The sequence below is a fragment of the Melanerpes formicivorus genome, unplaced genomic scaffold, assembly GCF_026170545.1.
Source record: "Melanerpes formicivorus ecotype bairdi unplaced genomic scaffold, bMelFor1.0.p_v2 SCAF_13, whole genome shotgun sequence".
Lineage (NCBI taxonomy): Eukaryota > Metazoa > Chordata > Aves > Piciformes > Picidae > Melanerpes > Melanerpes formicivorus.
In genome coordinates this window covers 14,233,935-14,249,279 of record NW_027142365.1, presented here as the reverse complement: position 1 = coordinate 14,249,279, position 15,345 = coordinate 14,233,935, and the positions used below count along the sequence as shown (strand labels likewise).

The following is a 15,345-nucleotide window of genomic DNA, read 5'->3' as shown; positions in this document are numbered from 1 at the left end:
ATAAACCTTCCAGCAGGAGACAATGTACAACTCTGCTTAAAAGTCATGCCTTTCCTAAGCTCATTCTTTTACAATAAAACTAGGCTAGGCTAAAGAAATGTTCACACATACTTCTGGAAAACCAGGGCAATCACATCAGCAACAGTTTACAACTTTTTTAAGTCACTCAAAGTCAGAAAAACATACAGATGCTACAGTTTCCAAAGAACAGCTCCCTTAATTCAGTATCCTTCAAAATCTTATCCAAGGCTTTTGCTGCCTCATCAGTGGAAGGAGCACAGCATATCAGAGTGTCTCTGCAGTGTAACTACAGCCAAGACATCCAGCTGAAACTACCTGAAACCACCTCAGTGTTACAATGATTTGCCCTGCCAGGATCATAGGGTAGCGTTCACTCAGGGCTCTATACCCATTCTGACTTTTTTGACCTCAAGCAACTAGTACTGCTGTAATTTGATTGTGCATCAGGGTTTTTCAGTTCAGCTGAAGGATAATAGACTAAGAGCTTGCTCTGAACTAGAGAGGAAGAAACTCCAAGGTGAGACTTGCTCTGAGGTCTCAAAGTCAGGGCAGTATCTTTAATGGAGTCTTGCTGAAATCTGGGTCTCACTTGCCTGCATGTAGTCGCCTGGTGGCCACCAGCACACAAAGGTTCCTCAGTGCTGTCTTGCTTAACAATAGGGTCCCCTGATACACAGAGCTTAGCACTTTTGCTGTTAAGGTTAGTTCTGGCCATTTGCTGAGACACCACTTCAGGATGACAGACAGCCTCTTCTTCCTCTCCAGAGAGAAGTGAGCAGGAGCCATCGCTGGTCTGGCTGCTATTTGGTACCACACAGTCTTGATTTTGAGGTGAAGAGCTACCATGCTGTACTGGAGGACTATTCAAAATGCACTCATCCTCTACATGGAGGTTTGCCAGCAGCTTGTTCTTTTGGTTTCTTGCTGTCATTCTCTGGAGAGCACAGACAAGATCAACAAGGCTAAGCAGAAAGGACAGACCACTGACCCCCCAGATGAAAACCATCATGATGGATTTCTCAGTGGGCCGAGAAATATAACAGTCAACTGTGCTGGTGCAAGGGGAATGGTAGCAGGAAAAGCGATCAGGAACAAGAAAGCCAAAAAGAAAATATTGCACAGCTGCAAAGGCAGCTTCCAGCAGTGTCCTAAAAAAAAGATGAAGGGTATATGCTCGAGAAAAATTAAGTACACTCAGGTTGTGGGCACCACAATCTGATCTATTGACCACGGCACATCTACCGAGCTCTTTCAGGTCTTCAGGGCTTGACAACTCCTTTTTCTCTTTGCATCCATGCACCAAACCTTGCATTCTTACAATGTGCATAGCTACCTTGTGCAAAACATAAACACTGAATGCAGCATAAGGTAACAGGATAGACACAGTCTGAATGAGCCAGAATCTGAAGTGAGATACAGGAGAGAACAAGTCATAGCAAACGTTGGAGCAGCCTGGTTGCAGGGTGTTGCAGACAAAGCGCTCCTGCTCATCTTGGTAGAGTGGATAGCCTGCTAGCACTACCACTGCCATTCGCAGCAGAAGCATCAACATTAGCCAGACCTTTCCTAGAAGAGAAGAACAGGTAAGAAACAGAATCAGAGCACTGAGAAGGAAAGGAAGGTCTGATGTAGAGGCAATCTCTCTACACACCAGACATTTGAAGAAATAGACTCTTGTAATCAGTCTCCCCTGTTAAAAGCTCCTCTTTGGCTTGGAAAAAGGTTGATGATATGAAAGCTACAAGGGACATCATCAGAGAAACCTGCTGCTCCTGGCCAAACAATACATGGAGGGACTGTTTACAAAAGCATGTAGTGATAGGATGAGGGGCAATGGTTTTAAACCAGAGCAAGGTTGACCTAGGTTGGACATTAGGAGGAATTTCTTTACAATGAGGGTAATGAAATATTCTAGCAGGTGTTGAAGGCCCCATCTCTGGAGACATTCAAGGCCAAACTTCATAGAATAACAGAATTGTCAGGGTTGGAAGGGACCCCAAAGATCATGCAGTTGCAGCCCCCCTGCCACAGGGAGGGACACCACACACTAGACCAGGTTGCTGAGAGCCCCATGCAGCCTGGCCATAAAAAACTCCAGGGATGGAACTTGATGGAGTCCTGAGCAACCTAAAGTCAGAGATGTTCCTGCTCACTGCAGAGTGGGTTGGACAAGAAGAGCTTTGAGGGTCTCTTCCAACTTGATGCATTCTGTGAGTCTATAATTCTGTGATATCACCTAACCACAAATAAACTGAGGCCTTTCCATTTTATCTTTGATCACCCAAACTTCAGTGGTGGTTTTGCTGTGTTGCCACAGTCCTGCTTACTCTCCTTTCAGCGTAGTGTGGGCCAATAGGGAACACCAGCTGTACAGAATCAGTCATCTTTAGCCAGCAAGGTTTCGTCCTTAGGTAGCCTTTCTTCCCTGCAAGGACCTCAAGGTGTTTGAAGCCCCTCAGTTAATTAAGCTCAAAACACCATATGCTATTTCCCTATCAATTTTTCATTAGACCATGTACAGTGGGGAGTACTGATTAAGAAAAATCAATGGATCCTTAGGAAGTAGTTTAGTGTGACATACATTGTAGTGATAACCCCTCCATGCAATAACCTCCCTAGTGACTCAGTCTTGATTAAACATGCTATAACAAGCCCCTTCACTGACCCCCTTGCTGCTTAGCTGGATACTCCCTGCAATGCACAGCACAAACTACAGCAACCCTCCCCAGCTGGAGGCAAAGGGTCTTTGAAAGGCCCTTGAAAGTTTTTCTCTGGCTCAGACTTTGCTCAAAGTAGCCTATGGAAAAAAAACCAAGTGTCTTATTTAAGTAAGAAGAGGGGGGAAAGAGAAGCATTGAAATGACTGTTAGCTGAGGAAAAAAAAAACCCAACCAACCAGCCATCTGTATTTTGGGTTTTAAATGCATGGGAACTTTATAAAAACCAAAAAATGAAAATCAATGGTAATTAACTACAAGAGTAATAAACCACAATCATCTTCCTGTAAAAGAGAAGTGGTTGAGGTTTTTAGGTGTTTGGGTTTTTTTTTTGCTGTTTTTACTTTCTTTAAACTTTTTAATTCATCACTAATCTATTGGATACATTCCACTGTTCACTTTAGGCAGCATCAATAAAGTGTTACTTCTGAGTATTTTGACCACAGCGCCTGTGACAGCTGCTGGAGCTAGCTGGAAGCCTAAACACCAACAGGAGCCAAATTTTAAAACCCTGCCAGAATTTTTTACATAAATTTCAGAAAATAGCTATCAGAGAGGGAGCAAGGATCTGTTTCACAAGAAATGAAGTACATTAGCCACTCACATCATATATCTAAATAACAGCTTCCCAGCATGAGGATCACGGAGATACTGCTAGCAATTAGTCAGCTATCGGTAGGACATTTGGGTGGCCTCAGGAACGGAAAAGAGCTCTTTTAAAGCACTTACCCACAATAGTCACATTATAGTTGAGTGTGACAATCAAAAGTCCCAGCGAGTCCCAGTGCTCCATGTTTGAGCAAGTTCACAACGCTGCCAGCTCCTGGTGTCCTATCAACGTTGGCTTTTCCAGAGGAGGTTAGACCTAGACAGGGAATTAATAATTAAATAATAAATAAATAAGTCAAAATAAAATAATTCTTCGTGAGGGTCAAGGAGCAACCCAGCCACACCAACGTACTGATGACAGATTATTTTGGTGATTTGCACAGGACTGTTTAGTTTTGAATTATTGGAACAAATCTTCTTAAGGCTTTAAGAGTTTGTCTTGCAAAGGCTCTGGCTTCTCAGATTGCTCCTACCTCTTGTGTGGATCCTCTGTCCAGAAAACTGCAAGCAGACAAATGACGACAGGAGTCCCCTCTGCCATTGTAGACTATTCTTACCCTCCCGGGACATACCAGCCTCCTGGCATTGCTGAGATATTTCAGTGGTGAAAAACGGGGAGAGGGGAGAGAGGAAGAAAAGTACAGACCAGAAAATAACAGATACCCTTCTGTCTCCCCATGAGAACTGCAGATGGATAATAGAAGGAAGGACAAGCATCCCTATGTTTGAAAGGCACTTTCAGCTTAGCTCACTGGAAGCTATTCCAATGCAATTTCCCAAAGCAATTTTATTTCTAAAACACCGCCTCCCTGACAGGACATCATGGCCCTGTCAATCACAGCCACACCATATTTCCTCCTGTGTGCTGAGCCAGCCAGCAGGCTGAGCCTCCCTGCAGGCATGATGAAAAACAGGGGAAGCATGCAAAAAAAAATACATAAAATTAAACCCCCCTAAGGGTAGGGGCTGGTTTCTAAGATGCCACAAGTCACTTACTTTTAATTTATATCAGTTCTTTCTGCCTGAACTGCTTGGTACACTGGATGTCACTCAGAAGATCCTGCGGCTGGTTGCCCAGCGTTCTGAAGCCCCAGCAAGCCACTGCAGCAATGATGGAGTGAGCTGTCTCCTCAGAGCAGGACACCCCACGGGCTGAAGGCTCCTTGAGTGCTAGGTGCAGTTGCACACTATGTCCTTGACACTGTGTGGCTGCATAGGATAGGATAGGATAGGATAGGATAGGATAGGATAGGATAGGATAGGATAGGATAGGATAGGATAGGATAGCATAGGATAGGATAGGATAGGATAGCATAGGATAGGATAGCATAGGATAGGATAGAATAGAATAGAATAGAATAGAATAGAATAGAATAGAATAGAATAGAATAGAATAGAATAGAGTAGAATAGAATAGAATAGAATAGAATAGAATAGAATAGAATAGACCACACCAGACCAGGTTGGACCCCAGGAAAAAAAACACATGGGTCAAAATAAGAGTCTCAGCTTTTCTTTTCTCACTGTTATTGTACCCAGTTCCTCTGGGGAAAATAATCTACTACCACCCACTATTAAACTACTTAGGGGATGTTACTCTGCCATTTTGAGTCTGCTGCAATAGGGACAAATGTCATGACACCTACTGCCAGGAAAGACTATCACAATAAATAGGAAAACAACTGAAAAAGGACTCTGTGCATGACACAGCAAGAGAGAAAAGTGATGTCATGACAACCTGACACCTGAGGGCTGCCAGCAGTCCAGGCACAAGCTTTCCACTGCAGCCCTTCTCATGTGCTTCAACGCAGCACTGTGTGCCTGGGGGAGCAAGGTGAGTTGGCACAGACACTGAGCTGTGTGCTGACACTGCTTGAGTTATGGCCACTGTAACTAGGCTAAGCTTTATGGCCGAACACATCTTACCTGGAAAAAGGGTGAAACTAACCATTTCATAGAGTCAGTTGCCACTGTGCAAAGACTTTCTCCCCAGCTTTCTGCTCACAGGGCATACAATGCCTTGTCAGAACACTCTAGGCATCCCCTCTGTAGTGAGCCCCATCCTAAGGTAACCATAAAACTGGAGTCTGAAAGGATAGCACTTCAGAATTCTTCATCCAATAACTGCAGAGATATTTTTAACTGCAGTAGTAAATATGCAGGAGTTTCCCTGGTTTCAGAGTTGATTTATGTAAATATTTGCCAAACAACCTTTTCTTCTGTTACCAAGTTTTATTTATGGTGTGTGATGATGATTTTATCTTCATTTCCACACTCCTCCCCACTTCATTGTTTTGCAAAGATGTATGTGTAGGAGGAGAAGCTTGGGAAGGAGGGGAAGCTGAAGGAAAGGAACAGAGAAGAGATGCAAATGGCCAAGATATAAATTATGCTGAGATATGAAGGTATTCCTGGTGAAACATCCTTTGTCAAAAATAGCACCAGGAATGCCAAGAGGGTGGCAGGCTCAGCAGCTGCATCCACACAATAGACTATAAATTGTCCCTGTCAATATTACCAGTTAAAATACTCTTGCTCTCTGTTGCTGTGAGACCTCTACCATGTGTGAAAGAGGGATAGCAGCTAGGGATTTAAAGCCCTAAACGCTTGCCTACAGAAATATACCAGGCAACATCTAATCCCTCAGCATGCATGTGCTGAGGTAGGAAGACCCATTTGCTTAGAAAGCAAGCAACATCACCCTCCAGACTCCCCAGGAAGCCTAACCTAGGGCTAGATTTATGTCAGAAAGCTTAAAGTCTATTTTAGCTTTTCCAGACAACTTTGGCTTTTTGATTTTAGCTTTTCCAGACAGCTCATAATTCAGTCAAACCCTTCCCTTTTGGTGGTGTGTCCACTTCCCAAGTTCTGACTGGAAGAGACCCAGACTGTCTAGCAATCTAGAACACATCAGAGCCAATTTTGACTTATTGTACCTTGAGGCCTCCTTTGACCATAACCTGAAGCACTTTGGTAAAAGAATGGCAGGAAGCATAAATATAGCCAATACTGGGGCATGGCTAGCAGGGGTAAAAACTGCCTTTGAAGCACCAAGATGTCTACAGAAGGGCAAAACCACAGGCCATGGACCTGCTCTGCAAGTCTCTGTCATCAGTCTAGCTTTGGGCTACAGGCTGAGGTGATCATTACAAAGAGTTTGGTCTTGGCAAAACCACAGACTATAATTTCTTCATTCTCTCACCCAGCACTGTCTTTCATGCCAGAGTTCTCATCCAAGGATACCCAATACTGGATATGGAGATATTCAACATAACAATTCCCCTTGCTTATTATTTATCTTTAGCTGTTGCCTGTATTCACTGTTTGTCTGTAAAGGCTGTAAGTGAATAGGGAGAGCAATATTTATAGACAAAGAAAGACTCTGGCTCTGCAGTACCACCAGTTGGCATGGCACCATGTTTCACATCAGATGGGGATGAGATGCACAACCCCATCCCTTCGTGCACAGTCCAGTACTAGAACCTCACAGACAACTACTTCCAGGCTCTAAAGTGGTGCAATGTGTGAACTTATATTGAATTCTAGTTAAGTAAGAAAGGCAAGCAGAAAACACCAACATGGGTTTAGATAAAGCTAAACTCTGGAATCCAGTGGTATATCATCACATCTGAATTTAGGAGGGGTCCTAACAGCCATTGGAAAGCTTTTAGAGATCAGCAATGAAATACAAGAAGATGTAATGAAATCTATTTTAAAATTCACAACTGCTGTCCACATTTCTAACCCCTTACCAGAGATCCAGGGTTTGATCCTGCAGACATTCACAGACGTGACTCTATCACTGTGAGTGGCTCACTGAACCTTTCTGAACTACTGGAAATGCTCCTCACTGTAGATCTGGGCCACGTCTCTAGGCTAAGACCTGGGCTGCTTGGTACAAAGCCCAGCAAACACATTTATAGAATCATAGAATCAGTCAGGGTTGGAAGGGACCACAAGGATCACCTAGTTCCAACCCCGCTGCCATGGACAGGGACACCTCACACTAGATCAGGCTGGCCAAAGCCTCATCCAGCCTGGTCTTAAACACCTCCAGGGATGGGGTCTCAATCACCTCCCTGGACAACCCATTCCAGGGCTTCATCACTCTCATGGTGAAGAACTTCCTCACATCCAGTCTGAATTTCCCCACCTCCAGCTTCATTCCATTCCCCCTAGTCCTATCACTACCTGAGATCCTGAGAAGTCCCTCCCCAGCCTTCTTGTAGGCCCCCTTCAGATACTGGAAGGCCACAATAAGGTCCCCTCGGAGCCTTCTTTTCTCCAGACTGAACAGCCCCAACTCCTTCAGTCTGTCCTCACAGGAGAGGAGCCCTCTGATCATCTAGACCTTGGCTCAGAATGACATCCAGAGGTGAGGTACAGTTAGCTTGAAACTGCTTTGGGATTTCTCAATCCAGGATCAAATTGGTCACTCAAAGGGTGCCACTGTCAGCATCATATCCTAAAAAAGCCCAGAAATAGGAGGCATTCCTCTGGTAGAGCAAATCCCACACCTGTCTTACCCAGTCAACACCTACACTGATGACAGGTAAACACAGTGAAGTGGGAGTTACTACAGGAGATTGCACCCTACACAGCACCTGGCAATAAAGAAGCTTCCTTCTACCAATTTAATTAGTGTGAAGTCAAAACGGGTCAGCATAGCAGCCTCCCTAATAGAGAAGGGGATCTGGCATTTCAGTTCAGAGTCTTTGGCAGATAATTAGGAAACAAAACCCACAGATGCATATCTAATATTAGAGTCTATTTAGATTTTTTTCTAGTTAGCAAAAAATGACCTATTAGTGACAAATCTTGCAGTTGTTTGGGCTCTTCAGATGGTGATCTGTCAATTCAGGGGAAAATGAAACCCATCATTCAGAAGGGACAATAAAACATTAAAAGGCAATTAATCTTCATGGTCCTACCTTTAAAATCTGTTAAACACAGCAGAAGGGTGAGAGAATGAAAACATGCCAGCCACAAAGGAACAATAGTAAGGAAGTAATAGGAAAAGCTGCCCAGAACAAATGTTCTTTTTAAGGTATACATAGTGCAGATGCCTGCACATAAACATGTAAGACAATCTTCAAAGCAATCCCATGCTGCATACAAAAGCCTTCTATAGCATAGAGATAGTGTAGGAGCCAACACAGCATGGAGAGCCCTTGTTCTGCACGACGCTGCACACTTTGCATTCCCTGGGACCTCTCTCCATCTGCCACTCAGCTAGCACTGCAGGGGAATACACTCAGAAGTACATTCTCCCCTAAGCAACCATTGTAGCATTAGGGACATGGAGAAAGCAAGAAAATTGTAACTCCAGAATTAGGGCTGTGAAGCCTACACACACTGATGCAGGGGTGGTGAATACTTTCTATTATGAATTATTCAATAGGGAGCTTAAACAATGTGGTCCTACTCCCCACTGCTCAATCTTAGGCTCACTGGTGCCCAGAAGTGGCATTATGCAGAACGTCTTTTAGGAAGCTTCCTAAGAACATGTCCCTCTTAGCTATTTTGTCTACCTTCCGTTCCCAGGAAGGTGATGCATATGCATGTGCTCAAAGATACATAAATGTCTATGAATGTATGTGTGAAACAGCTCTGAAGACCATCCAGAACAGTGGAGTTCAGCTCATTTTCACTGCTCATATTGACTGGACTTGACCTGATAACTTTCACACAAGCTCTGACATCTTGCACTTAACCCTGATGCCCACAGTGCAGTGCGTACATCTTGTTGTCTCCCTCTGCTAATTTAATCAATCTAAAAAAAAAGACTGTATTTTACTGCATGTTCTGAAGGATTTCAACTATTCTCTTGCTTTCTCTCAAACAGATTCCCTTACAATAAATATTTGTAATAATGGGAAGATCCTCTTTCTAAAGGGTACTTGCTTCTAAGAGGACAAGAAATGAAAAAGGCAGTTTTCCTTCAGACCGGTCCAGCAATCTCCAAGCTATCCAGCTGAGAACTTTAAACATTTCAGGACTGATCTGAAGGGAAATTAAGCAATGGGAAGTACATTCTCATTCAGAAGCCCAGGGCCAATTTCTTCCAAAGTGCTTAATTTTACTAAGTAGTAAAAGTACAAAGTGAGTCCACGGGATTCTCAAAGGCACATTATTAATACCTGCTTAACTCCCACTGCAGTAGGTAGCTACACAAGCATGAAACCTGCTCTACACAGTGCAAATGGAAACTGGAAAGTTCTAGAATCCTGTGTTTTATAATGAAGCTTCATCATGGTGGTGTGTGCATGTTCCACTAGTGCCCAACACCTAACAGTAATGAGAGGCTGAATTCCCACATGGGTCCCAAGACAGCAATGGTCAGACAGGCAAAAAGCACGGTGGGCTGGGATCACGTGAACTGTTTAAGCAAGAAAAAATGCCTTAAGTAACTGGAACACAGATTTCATAATGAACAGAGGCTAGGAAGAATCTCTTTGGCTGACTATGCTTTAAATTTAGTGCTTACATGCTATCACTTCTCAGTATGGACGCTGCTAAGTTTGTGGAGAGCAAATACAACACGCACAACAAATGGGGCTATTGTGCTGGTGCTGGATGCCAGTAAATTAATCTGTCATCTTAGATTTAACATACAGGCAGCCACTGCAGAATTCAAACAAGAGTTCTTTACACCTTCTTGTATTTCATGGCTGATCATTTTAGGAAACAAAACCTATGCTGTTGTCTGTTACTGAACACTGACAATGCTTTTCCTACCTGGGCATTCAAACCAAGCACTGAGCACCATGGGGAGAAGGTTAAACTAACACAGAAATGGAAGAGGGGAGCCGAAAAGAGAAATGTCATTTTCTTTTCTCTCCAGCCTTCCTGTAGGATCCCTTCACGTATCGAAAGGCAGCTCTAAGGTCCCCTAAGGGTCTTCTCTTCTCCAGGCTGAACAACCCCAGCTCCCTCAGCCTATCCTCATAGCAGAGGTGCTCCAGTCCTCGGATCATCTTTGTGGCCCTGCTCTGGACTCGCTCCAACAGATCTCTGTCCTTATAATGGGACACTGGAGTCTGCTGAAGAAATCAGTTCCAGTTTTCCTCTGTTCCCTCCCATTGCTCTGAAGCTTTCAGTTTATTCTGTAATTTGCAAAAAGTTGATTGTTCATGCTACATTGTGAAGGGGAAAGTGCCAAACCCTGCAATCTCATATCGCTGGATTTACCTATTCTTAGTAAGTCAAAGAATGCAGACAAATGCATTCCTTGGGGGGATGGGGGGTGGGCAACCAACAGGTTCAAATGACATTTAAAATAATTGCTTTTTCTATTAGCAACTGCCACAGAAATTCCTTATCTAATGCTATTAATAATAATAAGAAAAAAATGTTCACATATTGAAATTGCCAAGGAAAACTCAGCTCATTTAAAATGCTATGAAAAAATAAACAATGAGCCTGAAACAGAAAAAAATAGAAGCTGATAATTATTTGCAGCCTATGGATTTCAGAGAAAATCCACAACTGATTTCTTGCCCTGGTCTCTGGTTTAAAAGAAGTTGTTTTAAGAAAAAGTCATAATGTCCCAGCTGGGCATCAGATATCTAAGCACCCAGCTCTAGCTAATGCATGGGTTAGCAATCTGCACGCTTTAAGGAGCAGAACAACTTCGTTATGCCACATGCCAGCAAACAGAGCAGAACAGAAAAGGCCTTTCTGATGTAATGACAGGCCACCACAGAAAAGCAATGATTTCATGGTCTAGATTTCTCATAGGTCAGAAACACTGAGGATGTTCTCACCGAGGTTCAGATGTTGATTCATTACTGAAGAGAGAAGCAGAAGAATCAGGCCAGTCCTTTGTTCACCGAAGCTCAGTGTCAGGGTGACACAGCCAGAGTTACTCTAGATGAAGTCAATACTGCTGCTTTATGCTTTGTAACATTTATTTCTGTTCAGCTGAGTAAATCATTGATCCAAAGCCTTAAACCCAAACAGATCTGGAAGATCACTTTACCCGACAATGTTCAACAGTATCAAGGTTTACCCAACATTCTCCCTAGATTAAACAAATCATTCCTCTAGCTTTAGAGGACAGATTTAGAATTGGTGCCCTATAAAGCACCATTAAAGTACAAATTCAAGTTCTGGATTCATTCCTATAGCAGAATGTAAGGAACAGTCATAAGTAAGTTAAATATTTAACATTGCAAACACTGGTGATGATTTGGATATTTAACATAGAATCATAGAATCACCTGGTTGAAAACAGACCTGAAGATCAGCGAGTTCCTGTACCCAATTGTTAGGCCAAATCTTTTCACTTCTGTGCAAAGCAACTATGTAAAGAAGCGGGAAGATAATTTTCCATCTCTGGTCACAACTCTGCTAGTGCTAATGAGGAATTACTGTAACTACAACAATGGACTTGGAGTTGGTTGAGGGAGTTTGGGGAGGTGGAAGGTGTGTGGGGTGTCTGCAATTCTCATTCTCCCAGCCTATGGCTTCGCAAACATGTACTGGGAGGTGTCACAAGTAGGAGACTCACTTTACCCCTCTCTTTACAGTGTTCATGCTGATGAAGCCTCACAGCACTACCAAACCACATCCAGCAGCTTTTGCTCTTAACAGGAGCTCTTCTACTTTTTTGTTTTGTTTTTTTGGTAAAGGCTGCCTTCAAACATTCTTGACCTTATACTAGAACTTGCTGAAGTCTGTTAAGCTTTAGGATGAACCTTTATTTTAAGACCACAAAGGGAACAGGATGCAATTATGTAAGCAAGGTGACCACCACAACATTCCAAGCACTGCTGGAGTGTGTATCGACATCAAGCCAATCCTGCAAGTCTAATGCTCACTATTCAAGATTGTTTGGTGTATTTTATGTTCCATCTTGCCCAGTAGAGCTTGGTCTTCCTCCTCCCAGAATTCATGGTAGTATGATCTGCACATCCTGTCCCACTGAAGGGAGGCAATTATCCCTCAAGATCCTTGCCTAAAAAATTAGCATCATCATGCTACCTAAAGGATCATCATTGCCTCTTGGTATTATCACAAAGATACAAATATAAGTATCTCCCATTATTTCCTGACCTAAAACTATGCACACATAATTATGCCTCATGACCTTTCTAGCATATCAGTCCCCATTTTTTGCCCTTTTTTGTCCACAGAAGAATGCTTAGTTTGTCTTAAATACATGAAAGAGAAGTCCATGGTCACAGGATGATCTGTATTGTTTAAATAAAAGGCAGGGAGTGTATCACAGCTTCCAGCTCCCAAGATATTGTTTCCATGGAGAATAATTTGGACCAATGTCTAAAATAAAGGGGCATAAAAACCCAGAGGCAATGAAGCAAGACAAGAGAAGAGACAGAGAAAAATCAGCACCAGACTAAAGAGTGCTGCAGCGCCTCCTAAGTGAAGGAAGTATCTTACCTGATGCCTGGTTAGTAAAGCACTCATGTCACACATGCTAAGTCTTCATCTGCCTTTTGAAGAGGTGTTTCACTGCTAGGGAATTCAAAGTGGACAGCAGTGCTAGTTCAAACATTTTCTATCTTCAAAGTTTTCCTGCAGTAGTTACTGCAGCACCCCAGTTTGTCAAAGATGCAAGGAAAAAAGACCTGAAACCTCATTATGTAAATACATGGAGTAAAGGAGGTAAGCACATTGTGAAAGGGTACTTCACAAACACCAGTTCTGACATTTTACTGTTATTTGCTGTTCTCCATCTGTAGAGAACACTGACATCCTCACAGAAGATTCAGTCCAGTGTCTTCTTGATTAAGCTTTACAAATTCTTTATGGAGATTCTGGGTAACTCATATGGGAAACACAGGTAGAGCAAGTCAGGATAAAGGCTGATGAAGACTCAGATCTTTCAAGGTCCCTTTCAACCTTGATTGTGTATATTGTCACTTGTCAGCTCACCAAGAAGTTTGCTTAGCATATCATCACCCAAGAGTATCTCCACCTGTAACAGCTGAAAGTCTCCACCAATAATCCTGAAACACATTAGACAAGGTATAAAGGGTATGAAACCACCACCACCCCCTTTTGTTATTTTTCACATCAAATTCGATCAGATCAACCCTTCTAGAAGGAACACAAGACATACATTCTATTTATACTGCTCTGTCACCTACCTTGCTTCAGTCTGCCATCCTGCTGCTTCTTCCTTTAATGAGAAGAGCCTAGCTTTCCTTGCTAACACCTTCAGCCATTTTCAAACTGCAGGTCTGGGACTCACCAAGCACTTCCTGTGTGTTCACATAAGAAGATCCAGAAAACCAGGTTCATAGGATAAATTAAATTAAATAAGCTAAGGGGAATTAATCCATATATGCTGATCTCTCCCCCTGCCCCCCAACCCTCCCCCCAAAAAAATAATTCCTGAAAGGGACACCATTACCCTGCCGTGGGGCAGGATTCAGTATGTTTTTAGCAACAGAAAATATGTCTCATTTGAAGGACTGATAGAGTGCGTGGAAGGTGGACAAAGAGATCTGATTTTGTCTTCTTTTTACACTTTCATGAGGTGCCTCCAGCATGCACAGCTCCAAGGAACATTGTCTGTCAGAATGATATATATCACTGACAAAAAAATGAAATCTAAGTGATACAGAGACAAGTCTGCAGAAGCATCTCTGTCTGCAGAGGGATGCATGAATTAAAATCCCTGACAAGCCATCCAGTTAGCAATGCATAAATGACCAAATGAATGACCCACTGGCTCAAACACACAGAATCATAGGATCACAGAATGGTAGAGTTTGGAAAGGACCTCTGAAGATCATCAAGTCCAATCCCCCTGCCAGAGCAGGATCACCAAGGGCAGATCACACAGGAATGATTCCAGACAGGTCTTGAAAGTCTCCAGAGAAGGAGATTCCACAACCTTTCTGGGCAACCTGTTCCAGGGCTTTGTCACCCTTACAGTAACAAAGTTTTTCTTCATGTTGAGGTGGAACTTTCTGTGTTCTAGTTTGTATCCACTGTGCCTTGTCCTATCACAGGACACAACTGAAAAGAGCCTGGCCCCTTCTTCTTGACACCCATCCTTCGGATATTTATAAACATCAGTATGATCTCCTCTCAGTCTCTTCTTCTCCAGACTAAACAGCCTCAGGTATCTCACAGCCTTTCCTTGTCAGACAGATGTTCTGGTCCCTTAATCATCCTTGTATACAAATAATTCTTTAAGACAATGATGCTTGAAGGGACAGGTTTATTACACCTCTTATGCCTTTTTGTTCCTGAGCCAGTGAACAAAGCAGTAATGAAAACAAACCTTCATCCAGAAAACATTTACAGCAGGTTCTGAACTGAAAACCACAATGTATTTGTGCTCTTATTTAAAGCACTTCTTAGGCCACACCTTGGGTCCTGTGTCCAGTTCTGGGCTCCTCAGGTTAGGAAAGATGTTGAGTTGCTGGAAGGTGGCCAGAGGAGGGCGACAAACCTGGGGAGGGGTCTGGAGCACAGCCCTGTGAGGAGAGGCTAAGGGAGCTGGGGTTGCTTAGCCTGGAGAAGAGGAGGCTCAGGGGAGACCTTAATGCTCTTTACAACTACCTGAAGGGAGATTGTGGACAGGTGGAGGTTGGTCTCTTCTCCCAGGCAAGCAGCACCAGAACAAGAGCATACAGTCTCAAGCTGCACCAGGGGAGGTTTAGGCTGGAGGTTAGGAAGAAATTCTACACAGAGAGAGTGATTGCCCATTGGAATGGGCTGCCCAGGGAGGTGGTGGAGTCACCATCATTGGAGGCGTTTAGGAGGAGACTTTATAGGGTGCTTGGTTGCATGGTTTAGTTGGTTAGGTGGTGTTGGATAATAGGTTGGACGCAATGATCGTGAAGGTCTCTTCCACCCTGGTCTGGTCTAATCAATTCCATTCTCGGTTTGCTTCTCCTCCCTTCTCGCACCCAGGCGGTTCTCCAACCTTGCAATGGCATTTTCCATATGGTAGTGTTTAAAACAAACTACACTAAACCACAACATAATCCTAAAGAATGTTTAATTTTTAATGATACGG

The 15,345-nt window shown here is 43.2% G+C and overlaps 1 protein-coding gene across 1 annotated transcript; it reads right to left on the bottom strand.

The window, feature by feature from the left end:
- Positions 1-403: 403 nt before the first annotated feature.
- Positions 404-3,531, bottom strand: GJD4 (gap junction protein delta 4). The gene is made up of 2 exons (XM_068146438.1): positions 3,468-3,531; positions 404-1,587 (listed from the first exon to the last, which is right to left on the bottom strand). Exons 1-2 carry the CDS (start codon positions 3,529-3,531, stop codon positions 404-406), a joined length of 1,248 nt encoding a protein of 415 aa, XP_068002539.1.
- Between the last annotated feature and the right edge of the window lie 11,814 nt (positions 3,532-15,345).